Source organism: Dendrobates tinctorius, unplaced genomic scaffold (genome assembly GCF_039654945.1).
Source record: "Dendrobates tinctorius isolate UK_male_01 unplaced genomic scaffold, ASM3965494v1 ptg000023l, whole genome shotgun sequence".
NCBI lineage: Eukaryota > Metazoa > Chordata > Amphibia > Anura > Dendrobatidae > Dendrobates > Dendrobates tinctorius.
The window spans coordinates 4,117,904-4,143,564 of record NW_027361691.1 but is presented as its reverse complement, the minus strand read 5'-3'; the positions used below and the strand labels follow the sequence as shown (position 1 = coordinate 4,143,564).

The 25,661-nt window shown below is 45.8% G+C and overlaps 1 protein-coding gene across 1 annotated transcript in view; it reads left to right on the top strand.

Annotated features, from left to right (window-relative positions):
• Positions 1–12,973: 12,973 nt before the first annotated feature.
• Positions 12,974–25,661, top strand: part of CCDC90B (coiled-coil domain containing 90B) — a 30,925-nt gene continuing 18,237 nt past the window's right edge. The window contains exons 1-2 of the mRNA XM_073569193.1: positions 12,974–13,178; positions 13,430–13,552. Coding sequence (XP_073425294.1) covers positions 13,112–13,178; positions 13,430–13,552 — 190 coding nt within the window. The 5' untranslated portion in view covers positions 12,974–13,111. The remainder of the gene's footprint in view (positions 13,179–13,429; positions 13,553–25,661) is intronic.

The following is a 25,661-nucleotide window of genomic DNA, read 5'->3' as shown; positions in this document are numbered from 1 at the left end:
TGGATATCTCTGTTATTATGGGGGCACTGTGGATATCTCTGTTATTATGGGGGCACTGTGGATATCTCTGTTATTATGGGGGCACTGTGGATATCTCTGTTATTATGGGGGCACTGTGGATATCGCTGTTGTTATGGGGACACTGTGGATATCGCTGTTATTATGGGGACACTGTGGATATCACTGTTATTATGGGGGCACTGTGGATATCGCTGTTATTATGGGGCACTGTGGATATCACTGTTATTATGGGGGCACTGTGGATATCGCTGTTATTATGGGGACACTGTGGATATCGCTGTTATTATGGGGACACTGTGGATATCGCTGTTATTATGGGGACACTGGATATCGCTTTTATTATGGGGACACTGTGGATATCGCTGTTATTATGGGGGTACTGTGGATATCACTGTTATTATTAGGGGGACACTGTGGATATCGCTGTTATTATGGGGGCACTGTGGATATCGCTGTTATTATGGGGGCACTGTGGATATCACTGTTATTATTAGGGGGACACTGTGGATATCGCTGTTATTATGGGGGCACTGTGGATATCGCTGTTATTATGGGGACACTGTGGATATCGCTGTTATTATGGGGGCACTGTGGATATCACTGTTATTATGGGGGCACTGTGGATATCGCTATTATTATGAGGGCACTGTGGATATCGCTGTTATTATGGGGGCACTGTGGATATCACTGTCATTATGGGGGCACTGTGGATATCGCTGTTATTATGAGGGCACTGTGGATATCGCTGTTATTATGGGGACACTGTGGATATCACTGTCATTATGGGGACACTGTAGATATCACTGTTATTATTAGGGGGACACTGTGGATATCGCTGTTATTATGGGGGCACTGTGGATATCACTGTTATTATGGGGGCACTGTGGATATCACTGTTATTATGAGGGCACTGTGGATATCGCTGTTATTATGGGGGCACTGTGGATATCACTGTTATTATGGGGGCACTGTGGATATCGCTGTTATTATGGGGACACTGTGGATATCGCTGTTATTATGAGGGCACTGTGGATATCGCTGTTATTATGGGGACACTGTGGATATCACTGTCATTATGGGGACACTGTAGATATCACTGTTATTATGGGGACACTTTGGATATCACTGTTATTATTAGGGGGACACTGTGGATATCGCTGTTATTATGGGGGCACTGTGGATATTGCTGTTATTATGGGGCACTGTGGATATCGCTGTTATTATGGGGGCACTGTGGATATCGCTGTTATTATGGGGACACTGTGGATATCGCTGTTATTATGGGGACACTGTGGAAATCGCTGTTATTATGGGGGCACTGTGGATATCGCTGTTATTATGGGGACACTGTGGAAATCGCTGTTATTATGGGGACACTGTGGATATCGCTGTTATTATGGGGGCACTGTGGATATTTCTGTTATTATGGAGGTACTGTGTATATCGCTGTTATTATGGGGGCACTGTGGATATTGCTGTTATTATGGAGGCACTGTGGATATCGCTGTTATGGGGGCACTGTGGATGTCGCTGTTATTATGGGGGCACTGTGGATATCTCTGTTATTATGGGGGCACTGTGGATATCTCTGTTATTATGGGGGCACTGTGGATATCTCTGTTATTTTGGGGGCACTGTGGATGTCGCTGATATTATGGGGGCACTGTGGATATTGCTGTTATTATGGGAACACTGTGGATATCTCTGTTATTATGGGGGCACTGTGGATATCTCTGTTATTATGGGGGCACTGTGGATATCTCTGTTATTATGGGGGCACTGTGGATATCGCTGTTGTTATGGGGACACTGTGGATATCGCTGTTATTATGGGGACACTGTGGATATCACTGTTATTATGGGGGCACTGTGGATATCGCTGTTATTATGGGGCACTGTGGATATCACTGTTATTATGGGGGCACTGTGGATATCGCTGTTATTATGGGGACACTGTGGATATCGCTGTTATTATGGGGACACTGTGGATATCGCTGTTATTATGGGGACACTGGATATCGCTGTTATTATGGGGACACTGTGGATATCGCTGTTATTATGGGGGCACTGTGGATATCACTGTTATTATGGGTGCACTGTGGATATCGCTGTTATTATGGGGGCACTGTGGATATCACTGTTATTATTAGGGGGACACTGTGGATATCGCTGTTATTATGGGGGCACTGTGGATATCGCTGTTATTATGGGGACACTGTGGATATCGCTGTTATTATGGGGGCACTGTGGATATCACTGTTATTATGGGGGCACTGTGGATATCGCTGTTATTATGAGGGCACTGTGGATATCGCTGTTATTATGGGGCACTGTGGGGCACTGTGGATATCGCTGTTATTATGGGGGCACTGTGGATATCACTGTTATTATGGGGACACTGTGGATGTCGCTGTTATTATGGGGAGCACTGTGGATATCACTGTTATTATGGGGGCACTGTGGATATCGCTGTTATTATGGGGACACTGGATGTCGCTGTTATTATGGGGACACTGTGGATATCGCTGTTATTATGGGGGCACTGTGGATGTCGCTGTTATTATGGGGGCACTGTGGATGTCGCTGTTATTATGGGGGCACTGTGGATGTCTCTGTTATTATGGGGAGCACTGTGGATATCGCTGTTATTATGGGGACACTGTGGATGTCGCTGTTATTATGGGGACACTGTGGATATCGCTGTTATTATGGGGGCACTGTGGATGTCGCTGTTATTATGGGGGCACTGTGGATGTCGCTGTTATTATGGGGGCACTGTGGATGTCGCTGTTATTATGGGGGCACTGTGGATATCACTGTTATTATGGGGACACTGTGGATATCACTGTTATTATGGGGGCACTGTGGATATCGCTGTTATTATGGGGGCACTGTGGATATCGCTGTTATGGGGGCACTGTGGATATCGCTGTTATTATGGGGACACTGTGGATATCACTGTTATTATGGGGGCACTGTGGATATCGCTGTTATTATGGGGAGCACTGTGGATATCGCTGTTATTATGGGGGCACTGTGGATATCGCTGTTATTATGGGGAGCACTGTGGATATCACTGTTATTATGGGGACACTGTGGATGTCTCTGTTATTATGGGGGCACTGTGGATGTCGCTGTTATTATGGGGGCACTGTGGATATCGCTGTTATTATGGGGGCACTGTGGATATCACTGTTATTATGGGGAGCACTGTGGATATCGCTGTTATTATGGGGACACTGTGGATATCAGTTATTATGGGGGCACTGTGGATATCGCTGTTATTATGGGGAGCACTGTGGATATCGCTGTTATTATGGGGGCACTGTGGATATCGCTGTTATTATGGGGACACTGTGGATGTCTCTGTTATTATGGGGGCACTGTGGATGTCGCTGTTATTATGGGGGCACTGTGGATATCACTGTTATTATGGGGAGCACTGTGGATATCGCTGTTATTATGGGGACACTGTGGATATCACTGTTATTATGGGGGCACTGTGGATATCGCTGTTATTATGGGGAGCACTGTGGATATCGCTGTTATTATGGGGGCACTGTGGATATCACTGTTATTATGGGGGCACTGTGGATGTCTCTGTTATTATGGGGGCACTGTGGATATCACTGTTATTATGGGGAGCACTGTGGATATCGCTGTTATTATGGGGGCACTGTGGATATCACTGTTATTATGGGGGCACTGTGGATATCGCTGTTATTATGGGGACACTGTGGATATCACTGCTATTATGGGAGCACTGTGGATATCACTGTTATTATGGGGGCACTGTGGATATCACTGTTATTATGGGGGCACTGTGGATATCACTGTTATTATGGGGGCACTGTGGATATCGCTGTTATTATGGGGACACTGTGGATATCACTGCTATTATGGGAGCACTGTGGATATCACTGTTATTATGGGGGCACTGTGGATATCGCTGTTATTATGGGGGCACTGTGGATATCACTGTTATTATGGGACACTGTGGATATCACTGTTATTATGGGACACTGTGGATATCGCTGCTATTATGGGGCACTGTGGATATCGCTGTTATTATGGGGGCACTGTGGATATCGCTGTTATTATGGGGGCACTGTGGATATCGCTGTTATTATGGGGGCACTGTGGATATCGCTGTTATTATGGGGACACTGTGGATATCGCTGTTATTATGGGGGCACTGTGGATGTCGCTGTTATTATGGGGGCACTGTGGATGTCGCTGTTATTATGGGGGCACTGTGGATGTCGCTGTTATTATGGGGGCACTGTGGATGTCGCTGTTATTATGGGGAGCACTGTGGATATCGCTGTTATTATGGGGGTACTGTGGATATGTCTGTTATTATGGGGACACTGTGGATGTCGCTGTTATTATGGGGGCACTGTGGATATCGCTGTTATTATGGGGGCACTGTGGATGTCGCTGTTATTATGGGGGCACTGTGGATGTCGCTGTTATTATGGGGGCACTGTGGATGTCGCTGTTATTATGGGGAGCACTGTGGATATCGCTGTTATTATGGGGGTACTGTGGATATGTCTGTTATTATGGGGACACTGTGGATGTCGCTGTTATTATGGAGGCACTGTGGATGTCGCTGTTATTATGGGGGCACTGTGGATGTCGCTGTTATTATGAGGACACTGTGGATATCGCTGTTATTATGGGGACACTGTGGATATCGCTGTTATTATGGTGGCACTGTGGATATCACTGTTATTATGGGGACACTGTGGATATCGCTGTTATTATGGGGGTACTGTGGATATGTCTGTTATTATGGGGACACTGTGGATGTCGCTGTTATTATGGGGGCACTGTGGATATCGCTGTTATTATGGGGAGCACTGTGGATATCGCTGTTATTATGGGGGCACTGTGGATATTACTGTTATTATGGGGGCACTGTGGATGTCGCTGTTATTATGGGGGCACTGTGGATGTCGCTGTTATTATGGGGGCACTGTGGATGTCGCTGTTATTATGAGGACACTGTGGATATCGCTGTTATTATGGGGACACTGTGGATATCGCTGTTATTATGGTGGCACTGTGGATATCACTGTTATTATGGGGGCACTGTGGATGTCGCTGTTATTATGGGGGCACTGTGGATGTCGCTGTTATTATGGGGACACTGTGGATGTCTCTGTTATTATGGGGGCACTGTGGATGTCGCTGTTATTATGGGGGCACTGTGGATATCTCTGTTATTATGGGGGCACTGTGGATATCGCTGTTATTATGGGGGCACTGTGGATGTCGCTGTTATTATGGGGGCACTGTGGATATCTCTGTTATTATGGGGACACTGTGGATGTCGCTGTTATTATGGGGGCACTGTGCATATCTCTGTTATTATGGGGACACTGTGGATATCGCTGTTATTATGAGGGCACTGTGGATGTCGCTGTTATTATGGGGGCACTGTGGATATCTCTGTTATTATGGGGGCACTGTGGATATCACTGTTATTATGGGGGCACTGTGGATATCTCTGTTATTATGGGGGCACTGTGGATATCGCAGCGCTGTTATTATGGGGGTACTGTGGATATCACTGTTATTATGGGGACACTGTGGATGTTGCTGTTATTATGGGGGCACTATGGATGTTGCTGTTATTATGGGGGCACTGTGGATGTTGCTGTTATTATGGGGACACTGTGGATGTCGCTATTATTATGGGGGCACTGTGGATATCACCGTTATTATGGGGGCACTGTGGATATCACTGTTATTATGGGGGCACTGTGGATGTTGCTGTTATTATGGGGGCACTGTGGATGTTGCTGTTATTATGGGGGCACTGTGGATGTCGCTGTTATTATGGGGACACTGTGGATGTCGCTGTTATTATGGGGACACTGTGGATGTCGCTGTTATTATGGGGACACTGTGGATGTCGCTGTTATTATGGGGGCACTGTGGATATCGCTGTTATTATGGGGGCACTGTGGATATCGCTGATATTATGGGGGCACTGTGGATATCACTGTTATTATGGGGGCACTGTGGATATCACTGTTATTATGGGGGCACTGTGGATATCGCTGTTATTATGGGGGCACTGTGGATATCGCTGTTATTATGGGGCACTGTGGATATCGCTGTTATTATGGGGGCACTGTGGATATCGCTGTTATTATGGGGACACTGTGGATGTCGCTGTTATTATGGGGGCACTGTGGATATCGCTGTTATTATGGGGGCACTGTGGATGTCGCTGTTATTATGGGGGCACTGTGGATATCGCTGTTATTATGGGGGCACTGTGGATGTCGCTGTTATTATGGGGGCACTGTGGATGTCGCTGTTATTATGGGGACACTGTGGATGTCGCTGTTATTATGGGGGCACTGTGCATATCTCTGTTATTATGGGGACACTGTGGATATCGCTGTTATTATGAGGGCACTGTGGATGTCGCTGTTATTATGGGGGCACTGTGGATATCTCTGTTATTATGGGGACACTGTGGAAATCGCTGTTATTATGGGGACACTGTGGATATCGCTGTTATTATGGGGGCACTGTGGATGTCGCTGTTATTATGGGGGCACTGTGGATATCGCTGTTATTATGGGGGCACTGTGGATGTCGCTGTTATTATGTGGGCACTGTGGATATCGCTGTTATTATGGGGGCACTGTGGATGTTGCTGTTATTATGGGGGCACTGTGGATATCGCTGTTATTATGTGGGCACTGTGGATGTTGCTGTTATTATGGGGGCACTGTGGATGTTGCTGTTATTATGGGGGCACTGTGGATGTTGCTGTTATTATGGGGGCACTGTGGATATCGCTGTTATTATGGGGGCACTGTGGATATCTCTGTTATTATGTGGGCACTGTGGATGTCGCTGTTATTATGGGGGCACTGTGAATATCGCTGTTATTATGGGGGCACTGTGGATATCGCTGTTATTCTGGGGACACTGTGGATGTCGCTGTTATTATGTGGGCACTGTGGATATCGCTGTTATTATGTGGGCACTGTGGATGTTGCTGTTATTATGGGGGCACTGTGGATGTTGCTGTTATTATGGGGGCACTGTGGATATCGCTGTTATTATGGGGGCACTGTGGATATCTCTGTTATTATGTGGGCACTGTGGATGTCGCTGTTATTATGGGGGCACTGTGGATATCGCTGTTATTATGGGGGCACTGTGGATATCGCTGTTATTATGGGGACACTGTGGATGTCGCTGTTATTATGTGGGCACTGTGGATATCGCTGTTATTATGGGGGCACTGTGGATGTTGCTGTTATTATGGGGGCACTGTGGATGTTGCTGTTATTATGGGGACACTGTGGATGTCGCTGTTATTATGTGGGCACTGTGGATATCACTGTTATTATGGGGGCACTGTGGATGTTGCTGTTATTATGGGGGCACTGTGGATATCACTGTTATTATGGGGGCACTGTGGATATCTCTGTTATTATGTGGGCACTGTGGATGTCGCTGTTATTATGGGGGCACTGTGGATGTCGCTGTTATTATGGGGACACTGTGGATGTCGCTGTTATTATGTGGGCACTGTGGATGTCGCTGTTATTATGGGGACACTGTGGATGTCGCTGTTATTATGTGGGCACTGTGGATGTTGCTGTTATTATGGGGGCACTGTGGATGTTGCTGTTATTATGGGGGCACTGTGGATGTTGCTGTTATTATGGGGGCACTGTGGATGTCGCTGTTATTATGGGGGCACTGTGGATGTCGCTGTTATTATGGAGACACTGTGGATATCGCTGTGGATGTTGCTGTTATTATGGGGGCACTGTGGATGTTGCTGTTATTATGGGGACACTGTGGATGTTGCTGTTATTATGGGGGCACTGTGGATGTTGCTGTTATTATGGGGGCACTGTGGATGTTGCTGTTATTATGGGGGCACTGTGGATGTTGCTGTTATTATGGGGGCACTGTGGATGTTGCTGTTATTATGGGGGCACTGTGGATGTTGCTGTTATTATGGGGACACTGTGGATGTTGCTGTTATTATGGGGGCACTGTGGATGTTGCTGTTATTATGGGGGCACTGTGGATGTTGCTGTTATTATGGGGGCACTGTGGATGTTGCTGTTATTATGGGGACACTGTGGATGTTGCTGTTATTATGGGGGCACTGTGGATGTTGCTGTTATTATGGGGGCACTGTGGATGTTGCTGTTATTATGGAGGCACTGTGGATGTTGCTGTTATTATGGGGGCACTGTGGATGTTGCTGTTATTATGGGGGCACTGTGGATGTTGCTGTTATTATGGAGGCACTGTGGATGTTGCTGTTATTATGGGGGCACTGTGGATGTTGCTGTTATTATGGGGGCACTGTGGATGTTGCTGTTATTATGGGGGCACTGTGGATGTTGCTGTTATTATGGAGGCACTGTGGATGTTGCTGTTATTATGGGGGCACTGTGGATGTTGCTGTTATTATGGGGGCACTGTGGATGTTGCTGTTATTATGGGGGCACTGTGGATGTCGCTGTTATTATGGAGGCACTGTGGATGTCGCTGTTATTATGGGGGCACTGTGGATGTCGCTGTTATTATGGGGGCACTGTGGATGTCGCTGTTATTATGGAGGCACTGTGGATGTCGCTGTTATTATGGGGGCACTGTGGATGTCGCTGTTATTATGGGGGCACTGTGGATGTCGCTGTTATTATGGGGGCACTGTGGATGTTGCTGTTATTATGGGGGCACTGTGGATGTTGCTGTTATTATGGGGGCACTGTGGATGTTGCTGTTATTATGGAGGCACTGTGGATGTTGCTGTTATTATGGGGGCACTGTGGATGTTGCTGTTATTATGGGGGCACTGTGGATGTCGCTGTTATTATGGAGGCACTGTGGATGTTGCTGTTATTATGGGGGCACTGTGGATGTCGCTGTTATTATGGGGGCACTGTGGATGTTGCTGTTATTATGGAGGCACTGTGGATGTCGCTGTTATTATGGGGACACTGTGGATGTTGCTGTTATTATGGGGGCACTGTGGATGTTGCTGTTATTATGGGGGCACTGTGGATGTTGCTGTTATTATGGAGGCACTGTGGATGTTGCTGTTATTATGGGGGCACTGTGGATGTTGCTGTTATTATGGGGGCACTGTGGATGTTGCTGTTATTATGGGGGCACTGTGGATGTCGCTGTTATTATGGGGGCACTGTGGATGTCGCTGTTATTATGGGGGCACTGTGGATGTCGCTGTTATTATGGGGGCACTGTGGATGTCGCTGTTATTATGGGGGCACTGTGGATGTCGCTGTTATTATGGGGGCACTGTGGATATCGCTGTTATTATGGGGACACTGTGGATGTTGCTGTTATTATGGGGGCACTGTGGATGTTGCTGTTATTATGGGGGCACTGTGGATGTTGCTGTTATTATGGGGGCACTGTGGATGTTGCTGTTATTATGGGGACACTGTGGATATCGCTGTTATTATGGGGGCACTGTGGATGTTGCTGTTATTATGGGGGCACTGTGGATGTTGCTGTTATTATGGGGGCACTGTGGATATCGCTGTTATTATGGGGGCACTGTGGATGTTGCTGTTATTATGGGGGCACTGTGGATGTTGCTGTTATTATGGGGGCACTGTGGATGTTGCTGTTATTATGGGGGCACTGTGGATATCACTGTTATTATGGGGACACTGTGGATATCACTGTTATTATGGGGGCACTGTGGATATTGCTGTTATTATGGGGGCACTGTGGATGTTGCTGTTATTATGGGGGCACTGTGGATGTTGCTGTTATTATGGGGGCACTGTGGATATCGCTGTTATTATGGGGGCACTGTGGATATTGCTGTTATTATGGGGGCACTGTGGATATCACTGTTATTATGGGGGCACTGTGGATATCGCTGTTATTATGGGGGCACTGTGGATATTGCTGTTATTATGGGGGCACTGTGGATGTTGCTGTTATTATGGGGGCACTGTGGATATCGCTGTTATTATGGGGGCACTGTGGATGTTGCTGTTATTATGGGGGCACTGTGGATGTTGCTGTTATTATGGGGGCACTGTGGATATCACTGTTATTATGGGGACACTGTGGATATCACTGTTATTATGGGGGCACTGTGGATATCACTGTTATTATGGGGGCACTGTGGATGTTGCTGTTATTATGGGGGCACTGTGGATATTGCTGTTATTATGGGGGCACTGTGGATGTTGCTGTTATTATGGGGGCACTGTGGATATCACTGTTATTATGGGGACACTGTGGATATCACTGTTATTATGGGGACACTGTGGATATCACTGTTATTATGGGGGCACTGTGGATATCACTGTTATTATGGGGGCACTGTGGATGTCACTGTTATTATGGGGGCACTGTGGATATCACTGTTATTATGGGGGCACTGTGGATATCACTGTTATTATGGGGGCACTGTGGATATCACTGTTATTATGGGGGCACTGTGGATGTCACTGTTATTATGGGGACACTGTGGATATCACTGTTATTATGGGGGCACTGTGGATATTGCTGTTATTATGGGGGCACTGTGGATGTTGCTGTTATTATGGGGGCACTGTGGATGTTGCTGTTATTATGGGGGCACTGTGGATATCGCTGTTATTATGGGGGCACTGTGGATATTGCTGTTATTATGGGGGCACTGTGGATATCACTGTTATTATGGGGGCACTGTGGATATCGCTGTTATTATGGGGGCACTGTGGATATTGCTGTTATTATGGGGGCACTGTGGATGTTGCTGTTATTATGGGGGCACTGTGGATATCGCTGTTATTATGGGGGCACTGTGGATGTTGCTGTTATTATGGGGGCACTGTGGATGTTGCTGTTATTATGGGGGCACTGTGGATATCACTGTTATTATGGGGACACTGTGGATATCACTGTTATTATGGGGGCACTGTGGATATCACTGTTATTATGGGGGCACTGTGGATGTTGCTGTTATTATGGGGGCACTGTGGATATTGCTGTTATTATGGGGGCACTGTGGATGTTGCTGTTATTATGGGGGCACTGTGGATATCACTGTTATTATGGGGACACTGTGGATATCACTGTTATTATGGGGGCACTGTGGATGTCACTGTTATTATGGGGGCACTGTGGATATCACTGTTATTATGGGGGCACTGTGGATATCGCTGTTATTATGGGGACACTGTGGATATCGCTGTTATTATGGGGGCACTGTGGATATCGCTGTTATTATGGGGGCACTGTGGATATCACTGTTATTATGGGGGCACTGTGGATATTGCTGTTATTATGGGGGCACTGTGGATGTTGCTGTTATTATGGGGGCACTGTGGATATCACTGTTATTATGGGGACACTGTGGATATCACTGTTATTATGGGGGCACTGTGGATGTCACTGTTATTATGGGGGCACTGTGGATATCACTGTTATTATGGGGGCACTGTGGATATCGCTGTTATTATGGGGACACTGTGGATATCGCTGTTATTATGGGGACACTGTGGATATCGCTGTTATTATGGGGGCACTGTGGATATCACTGTTATTATGGGGGCACTGTGGATATCACTGTTATTATGGGGGCACTGTGGATATCACTGTTATTATGGGGGCACTGTGGATATCACTGTTATTATGGGGACACTGTGGATATCACTGTTATTATGGGGGCACTGTGGATATTGCTGTTATTATGGGGGCACTGTGGATGTTGCTGTTATTATGGGGGCACTGTGGATATCACTGTTATTATGGGGGCACTGTGGATATCACTGTTATTATGGGGGCACTGTGGATATCACTGTTATTATGGGGGCACTGTGGATATCACTATTATTATGGGGACACTGTGGATATCACTGTTATTATGGGGGCACTGTGGATATTGCTGTTATTATGGGGGCACTGTGGATGTTGCTGTTATTATGGGGGCACTGTGGATATCACCGTTATTATGGGGGCACTGTGGATATCACTGTTATTATGGGGGCACTGTGGATATCACTATTATTATGGGGACACTGTGGATATCACTGTTATTATGGGGGCACTGTGGATATTGCTGTTATTATGGGGGCACTGTGGATATCACTGTTATTATGGGGGCACTGTGGATATCACTGTTATTATGGGGACACTGTGGATATCACTGTTATTATGGGGGCACTGTGGATATCACTGTTATTATGGGGGCACTGTGGATGTCACTGTTATTATGGGGGCACTGTGGATATCACTGTTATTATGGGGGCACTGTGGATATCACTGTTATTATGGGGGCACTGTGGATATCACTGTTATTATGGGGACACTGTGGATATCACTGTTATTATGGGGGCACTGTGGATATCACTGTTATTATGGGGGCACTGTGGATATCACTGTTATTATGGGGGCACTGTGGATATCACTGTTATTATGGGGGCACTGTGGATATCACTGTTATTATGGGGGCACTGTGGATATCACTGTTATTATGGGGGCACTGTGGATATCACTGTTATTATGGGGACACTGTGGATATCACTGTTATTATGGGGGCACTGTGGATATTGCTGTTATTATGGGGGCACTGTGGATGTTGCTGTTATTATGGGGGCACTGTGGATATCACTGTTATTATGGGGGCACTGTGGATGTTGCTGTTATTATGGGGGCACTGTGGATGTTGCTGTTATTATGGGGGCACTGTGGATGTTGCTGTTATTATGGGGGCACTGTGGATATTGCTGTTATTATGGGGGCACTGTGGATATCGCTGTTATTATGGGGGCACTGTGGATGACACGGTTTCCCATCTACAGCAGTTGGACGGTTTTCAAGTCTGACTGACGTTCCCGGATAATGAAGGCGGGTTATCGCCTGTCACGTGCCTATTCTGCAGAGACAACCTCCGTTACCATAGCTCCATGTAATCAGGGCTACTTCCGGTTAGCGACTCCTATCACTTTGGAAAAACTATTAGCCCCACAATGCAAAGCGCCGCTCCGGAAGTGACGCACGGGAAGCGCAACCTCTGCCCGGATTGGAGGGCGGTGATACGGAGGAGCTGTCAGTGAGTGCGGAGGATGAGAGGGGCATTGTGCAGGTGGACGGGCCGTCGGCTCACAGCAGCACGGAGGAGCTGCAGCAGGGGTAAGGAGGCCGCGGGCCAGAAGTTGATTTAAAATAACTTTATTAGCAGCACGACGTTCGCTCCACAGTCTGCTCTTCCTGCTATAGGTTACCATCAGTGTCATCATATGGGCGAGAGGTGACTGCCCCTCTGTAACATCAGCTCACTGCTCGTCTGAAATACTCTGTGCTGCTGTGCTAGAAAATAGTTTCTAGGAGACGTCTCATTCCTGAGTGCTGCAGTTACAGTGATGTCTCTGTTTCTTTTAAAGGCTTTGGATCTTCTTCGTCCATTCTCTCTAATTATGATGTCAGACAGGTGGAGATCACCACATCCGAGCAAAGGAGGCTGACGTTCGACACACACGCGCTGGTGCGAGAGCTGGAGACCCACGGTGAGCTGCTAACATTACTTATCCTGTATTATACTCCAGAGCTGCACTCACTATTCTGCTGGTGCAGTCACTGTGTACATACATTACATTACTGATCCTGAGTTACATCCTGTATTATACTCCAGAGCTGCACTCACTATTCTGCTGGTGCAGTCACTGTGTACATACATTACTGATCCTGAGTTACATCCTGTATTATACTCCAGAGCTGCACTCACTATTCTGCTGGTGCAGTCACTGTGTACATACATTACATTACTGATCCTGAGTTACATCCTGTATTATACCCCAGAGCTGCACTCACTATTCTGCTGGTGCAGTCACTGTGTACATACATTACATTACTGATCCTGAGTTACATCCTGTATTATACCCCAGAGCTGCACTCACTATTCTGCTGGTGCAGTCACTGTGTACATACATTACATTACTGATCCTGAGTTACATCCTGTATTATACTCCAGAGCTGCACTCACTATTCTGCTGGTGCAGTCACTGTGTACATACATTACATTACCGATCCTGAGTTACATCCTTTATTATACTCCAGAGCTGCACTCACTATTCTGCTGGTGCAGTCACTGTGTACATACATTACATTACTGATCCTGAGTTACATCCTGTATTATACTCCAGAGCTGCACTCACTATTCTGCTGGTGCAGTCACTGTGTACATACATTACTGATCCTGAGTTACATCCTGTATTATACTCCAGAGCTGCACTCACTATTCTGCTGGTGCAGTCACTGTGTACATACATTACATTACTGATCCTGAGTTACATCCTGTATTATACCCCAGAGCTGCACTCACTATTCTGCTGGTGCAGTCACTGTGTACATACATTACATTACTGATCCTGAGTTACATCCTGTATTATACCCCAGAGCTGCACTCACTATTCTGCTGGTGCAGTCACTCTGTACATACATTACTGATCCTGAGTTACATCCTGTATTATACCCCAGAGCTGCACTCACTATTCTGCTGGTGCAGTCACTGTGTACATACATTACATTACTGATCCTGAGTTACATCCTGTATTATACTCCAGAGCTGCACTCACTATTCTGCTGGTGCAGTCACTCTGTACATACATTACTGATCCTGAGTTACATCCTGTATTATACCCCAGAGCTGCACTCACTATTCTGCTGGTGCAGTCACTGTGTACATACATTACATTACTGATCCTGAGTTACATCCTGTATTATACCCCAGAGCTGCACTCACTATTCTGCTGGTGCAGTCACTCTGTACATACATTACTGATCCTGAGTTACATCCTGTATTATACTCCAGAGCTGCACTCACTATTCTGCTGGTGCAGTCACTCTGAACATACATTACTGATCCTGAGTTACATCCTGTATTATACCCCAGAGCTGCACTCACTATTCTGCTGGTGCAGTCACTGTGTACATACATTACATTACTGATCCTGAGTTACATCCTGTATTATACTCCAGAGCTGCACTCACTATTCTGCTGGTGCAGTCACTGTGTACATACATTACATTACTGATCCTGAGTTACATCCTGTATTATACCCCAGAGCTGCACTCACTATTCTGCTGGTGCAGTCACTGTGTACATACATTACATTACTGATCCTGAGTTACATCCTGTATTATACTCCAGAGCTGCACTCACTATTCTGCTGGTGCAGTCACTCTGTACATACATTACTGATCCTGAGTTACATCCTGTATTATACCCCAGAGCTGCACTCACTATTCTGCTGGTGCAGTCACTGTGTACATACATTACATTACTGATCCTGAGTTACATCCTGTATTATACTCCAGAGCTGCACTCACTATTCTGCTGGTGCAGTCACTCTGTACATACATTACTGATCCTGAGTTACATCCTGTATTATACTCCAGAGCTGCACTCACTATTCTGCTGGTGCAGACACTGTGTACATACATTACATTACTGATCCTGAATTACATCCTGTATTATACCCCAGAGCTGCACTCTCTATTCTGCTGGTGCAGTCACTGTGTACATACAATACTGATCCTGACTTACATCCTGTATTATACTCCAGAGCTGCACTCACTATTCTGCTGGTGCAGTCACTCTGTACATACATTACTGATCCTGAGTTACATCCTGTATTATACTCCAGAGCTGCACTCACTATTCTGCTGGTGCAGACACTGTGTACATACATTACATTACTGATCCTGAATTACATCCTGTATTATACCCCAGAGCTGCACTCACTATTCTGCTGGTGCAGTCACTGTGTACATACAATACTGATCCTGACTTACATCCTGTATTATACTCCAGAGCTGCACTCACTATTCTGCTGCTGCAGTCACTGTGTACATACATTACATTACTGATCCTGAGTTACATCCTGTATTATACTCCAGAGCTGCACTCACTATTCTGCTGGTGCAGACACTGTGTACAGTGTACATACATTACATTACTGATCCTGAGTTACATCCTGTATTATACCCCAGAGCTGCACTCACTATTCTGCTGGTGCAGTCACTGTGTACATACATTACTGATCCTGAGTTACGTCCTGTATTATACTCCAGAGCTGCACTCACTATTCTGCTGGTGCAGTCACTGTGTACATACATCACATTACTGATCCTGAGTTATATCCTGTATTATACGCCAGAGCTGCACTCACTATTCTGCTGGTGCAGTCACTGTGTACATACATTACTGATCCTGAGTTACGTCCTGTATTATTCTCCAGAGCTGCACTCACTATTCTGCTGGTGCAGTCACTGTGTACATACATTACATTACTGATCCTGAGTTACATCCTGTATTATGCTCCAGAGCTGCACTCACTATTCTGCTGGTGCAGTCACTGTGTACATATATTACATTACTGATCCTGAGTTACATCCTGTATTATGCTCCAGAGCTGCACTCACTATTCTGCTGGTGCAGTCACTGTGTATATACATTACATTACTGATCCTGAGTTACATCCTGTATAATACCCCAGAGCTGCACTCACTATTCTGCTGGTGCAGACACTGTGTGTACATACATTACATTACTGATCCTGAGCTACATGCTGTATTATACTCCAGAGCTGCACTCACTATTCTGCTGGTGCAGTCACTGTGTACATACATTACTGATCCTGAGTTACATCCTGTATTATACCCCAGAGCTGCACTCACTATTCGGCTGGTGCAGTCACTGTGTACATACATTACTGATCCTGAGTTACCTCCTGTATTATACCCCAGAGCTGCACTCACTATTCGGCTGGTGCAGTCACTGTGTACATACATTACTGATCCTGAGTTACCTCCTGTATTATACCCCAGAGCTGCACTCACTATTCTGCTGGTGCAGTCACTGTGTATATACATTACATTACTGATCCTGAGTTACATCCTGTATTATGCTCCAGAGCTGCACTCACTATTCTGCTGGTGCAGTCACTGTGTACATACAGGATGTAACTCAGGATCAGTAATGTATTATACCCCAGAGCTGCACTCACTATTCTGCTGGTGCAGTCACTGTGTACATACATTACATTACTGATCCTGAGTTACATCCTGTACTATACCCCAGAGCTGCACTCACTATTCTGCTGGTGCAGTCACTGTGTACATACATTACATTACTGATCCCGAGTTACATCCTGTATTATACTCCAGAGCTGCACTCACTATTCTGCTGGTGCAGTCACTGTGTACATACATTACATTACTGATCCTGAGTTACATCCTGTATTATACCCCAGAGCTGCACTCACTATTCGGCTGGTGCAGTCACTGTGTACATACATTACTGATCCTGAGTTACATCCTGTATTATGCTCCAGAGCTGCACTCACTATTCTGCTGGTGCAGTCACTGTGTACATACAGGATGTAACTCAGGATCAGTAATGTATTATACCCCAGAGCTGCACTCACTATTCTGCTGGTGCAGTCACTGTGTACATACATTACATTACTGATCCTGAGTTACATCCTGTATAATACCCCAGAGCTGCACTCACTATTCTGCTGGTGCAGACACTGTGTGTACATACATTACATTACTGATCCTGAGCTACATGCTGTATTATACTCCAGAGCTGCACTCACTATTCTGCTGGTGCAGTCACTGTGTACATACATTACTGATCCTGAGTTACATCCTGTATTATACCCCAGAGCTGCACTCACTATTCGGCTGGTGCAGTCACTGTGTACATACATTACTGATCCTGAGTTACATCCTGTATTATGCTCCAGAGCTGCACTCACTATTCTGCTGGTGCAGTCACTGTGTACATACAGGATGTAACTCAGGATCAGTAATGTATTATACCCCAGAGCTGCACTCACTATTCTGCTGGTGCAGTCACTGTGTACATACATTACATTACTGATCCTGAGTTACATCCTGTATTATACCCCAGAGCTGCACTCACTATTCTGCTGGTGCAGTCACTGTGTACATACATTACATTACTGATCCTGAGTTACATCCTGTATTATACCCCAGAGCTGCACTCACTATTCTGCTGGTGCAGACACTGTGTATATACATTACATTACTGATCCCGAGTTACATCCTGTATTATACTCCAGAGCTGCACTCACTATTCTGCTGGTGCAGTCACTGTGTACATACATTACATTACTGATCCTGAGTTACATCCTGTATTATACCCCAGAGCTGCACTCACTATTCTGCTGGTGCAGACACTGTGTATATACATTACATTACTGATCCCGAGTTACATCCTGTATTATACTCCAGAGCTGCACTCACTATTCTGCTGGTGCAGTCACTGTGTACATACATTACATTACTGATCCTGAGTTACATCCTGTATTATACCCCTGAGCTGCACTCACTATTCTGCTGGTGCAGTCACTGTGTACATTCATTACATTACTGATCCTGAGTTACATCCTGTATTATATCCCAGAGCTGCACTCACTATTCTGCTGGTGCAGTCACTGTGTATATATATATTACATTACTGATCCTGAGTTACATCCTGTATTATATCCCAGAGCTGCACTCACTATTCTGCTGGTGCAGTCACTGTGTATATATATATTACATTACTGATCCTGAGTTACATCCTGTATTATACCCCAGAGCTGCACTCACTATTCTGCTGGTGCAGTCACTGTGTACATACATTACTGATCCTGAGTTACATCCTGTATTATACTCCAGAGCTGCACTCACTATTCTGCTGGTGCAGTCACTGTGTACATACATTACATTACTGATCCTGAGTTACATCCTGTATTATACTCCAGAGCTGCACTCACTATTCTGCTGGTGCAGTCACTGTGTACATACATTACATTACTGATCCTGAGTTACATCCTGTATTATACTCCAGAGCTGCACTCACTATTCTGCTGGTGCAGTCACTGTGTATATATATATTACATTACTGATCCTGAGTTACATCCTGTATTATACCCCAGAGCTGCACTCACTATTCTGCTGGTGCAATCACTGTGTACATACATTACTGATCCTGAGTTAGGCTAGTTTCACACTAGTGTTTTTGAGCTCAGCGACGGCCTGCGCACGGCCGCCGCTAAGCCCCGCCTCCGCCGGTAGCTCCGCCTACCGGCGCATGGCGCTGCATGCGCCCTCCGTCCCCTATCTTTATCACTGGGGGCGCAGGCCGTGCGCAGTATGCGTTTGCTGCAGTTTGGTTGCGCCGGCGCACCGTCAAAAAGGCGCATGCGCCGCCAAACGCATACTGCGCACGGCCTGCGCCCCCAGTGATAAAGATAGGGGACGGAGGGCGCATGCAGCGTCATGCGCCGGTAGGCGGAGCTACCGGCGGAGGTGCGGCAGGGGCGGGGCTTAGCGGCGGCCGTGCGCAAGCCGTCGCTGCGCTCAAAAACGCTAGTGTGAAACTAGCCTTACCTCCTGTATGTACACAGTGACTGCACCAGCAGAATAGTGAGTGCAGCTCTGGGGTATAATACAGGATGTAACTCCGGATCAGTAATGTAATGTATGTACACAGTGACTGCACCAGCAGAATAGTGAGTGCAGCTCTTGGGTATAATTCAAGTAACTCAGGATCAGTAATGTAATGTATGTACACATGTATTATACCCCAGAGCTGCACTCACTATTCTGCTGGTGCAGTCACTGTGTACATACATTACTGATCCTGAGTTACATCCTGTATTATACTCCAGAGCTGCACTCACTATTCTGCTGGTGCAGTCACTGTGTACATACATTACTGATCCTGAGTTACATCCTGTATTATACCCCAGAGCTGCACTCACTATTCGGCTGGTGCAGTCACTGTGTACATACATTACTGATCCTGAGTTACATCCTGTATTATGCTCCAGAGCTGCACTCACTATTCTGCTGGTGCAGTCACTGTGTACATACAGGATGTAACTCAGGATCAGTAATGTATTATACCCCAGAGCTGCACTCACTATTCTGCTGGTGCAGTCACTGTGTACATACATTACATTACTGATCCTGAGTTACATCCTGTATTATACCCCAGAGCTGCACTCACTATTCTGCTGGTGCAGACACTGTGTATATACATTACATTACTGATCCTGAGTTACATCCTGTATTATACTCCAGAGCTGCACTCACTATTCTGCTGGTGCAGTCACTGTGTACATACATTACTGATCCTGAGTTACATCCTGTATTATACTCCAGAGCTGCAATCACTATTCTGCTGGTGCAGTCACTGTGTACATACATTACATTACTGATCCTGAGTTACATCCTGTATTATACCCCAGAGCTGCACTCACTATTCTGCTGGTGCAGTCACTGTGTACATACATTACTGATCCTGAGTTACATCCTGTATTATACTCCAGAGCTGCACTCACTATTCTGCTGGTGCAGTCACTGTGTACATACATTACATTACCGATCCTGAGTTACATCCTGTATTATACCCCAGAGCTGCACTCACTATTCTGCTGGTGCAGTCACTGTGTACATACATTACATTACTGATCCTGAGTTACATCCTGTATTATACCCCAGAGCTGCACTCACTATTCTGCTGGTGCAGTCACTCTGTACATACATTACTGATCCTGAGTTACATCCTGTATTATACCCCAGAGCTGCACTCACTATTCTGCTGGTGCAGTCACTGTGTACTTACATTACATTACTGATCCTGAGTTACATCCTGTATTATACTCCAGAGCTGCACTCACTATTCTGCTGGTGCAGTCACTCTGTACATACATTACTGATCCTGAGTTACATCCTGTATTATACCCCAGAGCTGCACTCACTATTCTGCTGGTGCAGTCACTGTGTACATACATTACATTACTGATCCTGAGTTACATCCTGTATTATACCCCAGAGCTGCACTCACTATTCTGCTGGTGCAGTCACTCTGTACATACATTACTGATCCTGAGTTACATCCTGTATTATACTCCAGAGCTGCACTCACTATTCTGCTGGTGCAGTCACTCTGAACATACATTACTGATCCTGAGTTACATCCTGTATTATACCCCAGAGCTGCACTCACTATTCTGCTGGTGCAGTCACTGTGTACATACATTACATTACTGATCCTGAGTTACATCCTGTATTATACTCCAGAGCTGCACTCACTATTCTGCTGGTGCAGTCACTGTGTACATACATTACATTACTGATCCTGAGTTACATCCTGTATTATACCCCAGAGCTGCACTCACTATTCTGCTGGTGCAGTCACTGTGTACATACATTACATTACTGATCCTGAGTTACATCCTGTATTATACTCCAGAGCTGCACTCACTATTCTGCTGGTGCAGTCACTCTGTACATACATTACTGATCCTGAGTTACATCCTGTATTATACCCCAGAGCTGCACTCACTATTCTGCTGGTGCAGTCACTGTGTACATACATTACATTACTGATCCTGAGTTACATCCTGTATTATACTCCAGAGCTGCACTCACTATTCTGCTGGTGCAGTCACTCTGTACATACATTACTGATCCTGAGTTACATCCTGTATTATACTCCAGAGCTGCACTCACTATTCTGCTGGTGCAGACACTGTGTACATACATTACATTACTGATCCTGAATTACATCCTGTATTATACCCCAGAGCTGCACTCTCTATTCTGCTGGTGCAGTCACTGTGTACATACAATACTGATCCTGACTTACATCCTGTATTATACTCCAGAGCTGCACTCACTATTCTGCTGGTGCAGTCACTCTGTACATACATTACTGATCCTGAGTTACATCCTGTATTATACTCCAGAGCTGCACTCACTATTCTGCTGGTGCAGACACTGTGTACATACATTACATTACTGATCCTGAATTACATCCTGTATTATACCCCAGAGCTGCACTCACTATTCTGCTGGTGCAGTCACTGTGTACATACAATACTGATCCTGACTTACATCCTGTATTATACTCCAGAGCTGCACTCACTATTCTGCTGCTGCAGTCACTGTGTACATACATTACATTACTGATCCTGAGTTACATCCTGTATTATACTCCAGAGCTGCACTCACTATTCTGCTGGTGCAGACACTGTGTACAGTGTACATACATTACATTACTGATCCTGAGTTACATCCTGTATTATACCCCAGAGCTGCACTCACTATTCTGCTGGTGCAGTCACTGTGTACATACATTACTGATCCTGAGTTACGTCCTGTATTATACTCCAGAGCTGCACTCACTATTCTGCTGGTGCAGTCACTGTGTACATACATTACTGATCCTGAGTTACGTCCTGTATTATTCTCCAGAGCTGCACTCACTATTCTGCTGGTGCAGTCACTGTGTACATACATTACATTACTGATCCTGAGTTACATCCTGTATTATGCTCCAGAGCTGCACTCACTATTCTGCTGGTGCAGTCACTGTGTACATATATTACATTACTGATCCTGAGTTACATCCTGTATTATGCTCCAGAGCTGCACTCACTATTCTGCTGGTGCAGTCACTGTGTATATACATTACATTACTGATCCTGAGTTACATCCTGTATAATACCCCAGAGCTGCACTCACTATTCTGCTGGTGCAGACACTGTGTGTACATACATTACATTACTGATCCTGAGTTACGTCCTGTATTATTCTCCAGAGCTGCACTCACTATTCTGCTGGTGCAGTCACTGTGTACATACATTACTGATCCTGAGTTACATCCTGTATTATACCCCAGAGCTGCACTCACTATTCGGCTGGTGCAGTCACTGTGTACATACATTACTGATCCTGAGTTACCTCCTGTATTATACCCCAGAGCTGCACTCACTATTCGGCTGGTGCAGTCACTGTGTACATACATTACTGATCCTGAGTTACCTCCTGTATTATACCCCAGAGCTGCACTCACTATTCTGCTGGTGCAGTCACTGTGTATATACATTACATTACTGATCCTGAGTTACATCCTGTATTATGCTCCAGAGCTGCACTCACTATTCTGCTGGTGCAGTCACTGTGTACATACAGGATGTAACTCAGGATCAGTAATGTATTATACCCCAGAGCTGCACTCACTATTCTGCTGGTGCAGTCACTGTGTACATACATTACATTACTGATCCTGAGTTACATCCTGTACTATACCCCAGAGCTGCACTCACTATTCTGCTGGTGCAGTCACTGTGTACATACATTACATTACTGATCCCGAGTTACATCCTGTATTATACTCCAGAGCTGCACTCACTATTCTGCTGGTGCAGTCACTGTGTACATACATTACATTACTGATCCTGAGTTACATCCTGTATTATACCCCAGAGCTGCACTCACTATTCGGCTGGTGCAGTCACTGTGTACATACATTACTGATCCTGAGTTACATCCTGTATTATGCTCCAGAGCTGCACTCACTATTCTGCTGGTGCAGTCACTGTGTACATACAGGATGTAACTCAGGATCAGTAATGTATTATACCCCAGAGCTGCACTCACTATTCTGCTGGTGCAGTCACTGTGTACATACATTACATTACTGATCCTGAGTTACATCCTGTATAATACCCCAGAGCTGCACTCACTATTCTGCTGGTGCAGACACTGTGTGTACATACATTACATTACTGATCCTGAGCTACATGCTGTATTATACTCCAGAGCTGCACTCACTATTCTGCTGGTGCAGTCACTGTGTACATACATTACTGATCCTGAGTTACATCCTGTATTATACCCCAGAGCTGCACTCACTATTCGGCTGGTGCAGTCACTGTGTACATACATTACTGATCCTGAGTTACATCCTGTATTATGCTCCAGAGCTGCACTCACTATTCTGCTGGTGCAGTCACTGTGTACATACAGGATGTAACTCAGGATCAGTAATGTATTATACCCCAGAGCTGCACTCACTATTCTGCTGGTGCAGTCACTGTGTACATACATTACATTACTGATCCTGAGTTACATCCTGTATTATACCCCAGAGCTGCACTCACTATTCTGCTGGTGCAGTCACTGTGTACATACATTACATTACTGATCCTGAGTTACATCCTGTATTATACCCCAGAGCTGCACTCACTATTCTGCTGGTGCAGACACTGTGTATATACATTACATTACTGATCCCGAGTTACATCCTGTATTATACTCCAGAGCTGCACTCACTATTCTGCTGGTGCAGTCACTGTGTACATACATTACATTACTGATCCTGAGTTACATCCTGTATTATACCCCAGAGCTGCACTCACTATTCTGCTGGTGCAGACACTGTGTATATACATTACATTACTGATCCCGAGTTACATCCTGTATTATACTCCAGAGCTGCACTCACTATTCTGCTGGTGCAGTCACTGTGTACATACATTACATTACTGATCCTGAGTTACATCCTGTATTATACCCCTGAGCTGCACTCACTATTCTGCTGGTGCAGTCACTGTGTACATTCATTACATTACTGATCCTGAGTTACATCCTGTATTATATCCCAGAGCTGCACTCACTATTCTGCTGGTGCAGTCACTGTGTATATATATATTACATTACTGATCCTGAGTTACATCCTGTATTATATCCCAGAGCTGCACTCACTATTCTGCTGGTGCAGTCACTGTGTATATATATATTACATTACTGATCCTGAGTTACATCCTGTATTATACCCCAGAGCTGCACTCACTATTCTGCTGGTGCAGTCACTGTGTACATACATTACTGATCCTGAGTTACATCCTGTATTATACTCCAGAGCTGCACTCACTATTCTGCTGGTGCAGTCACTGTGTACATACATTACATTACTGATCCTGAGTTACATCCTGTATTATACTCCAGAGCTGCACTCACTATTCTGCTGGTGCAGTCACTGTGTACATACATTACATTACTGATCCTGAGTTACATCCTGTATTATACTCCAGAGCTGCACTCACTATTCTGCTGGTGCAGTCACTGTGTATATATATATTACATTACTGATCCTGAGTTACATCCTGTATTATACCCCAGAGCTGCACTCACTATTCTGCTGGTGCAATCACTGTGTACATACATTACTGATCCTGAGTTAGGCTAGTTTCACACTAGTGTTTTTGAGCTCAGCGACGGCCTGCGCACGGCCGCCGCTAAGCCCCGCCTCCGCCGGTAGCTCCGCCTACCGGCGCATGGCGCTGCATGCGCCCTCCGTCCCCTATCTTTATCACTGGGGGCGCAGGCCGTGCGCAGTATGCGTTTGCTGCAGTTTGGTTGCGCCGGCGCACCGTCAAAAAGGCGCATGCGCCGCCAAACGCATACTGCGCACGGCCTGCGCCCCCAGTGATAAAGATAGGGGACGGAGGGCGCATGCAGCGTCATGCGCCGGTAGGCGGAGCTACCGGCGGAGGTGCGGCAGGGGCGGGGCTTAGCGGCGGCCGTGCGCAAGCCGTCGCTGCGCTCAAAAACGCTAGTGTGAAACTAGCCTTACCTCCTGTATGTACACAGTGACTGCACCAGCAGAATAGTGAGTGCAGCTCTGGGGTATAATACAGGATGTAACTCAGGATCAGTAATGTAATGTATGTACACAGTGACTGCACCAGCAGAATAGTGAGTGCAGCTCTTGGGTATAATTCAAGTAACTCAGGATCAGTAATG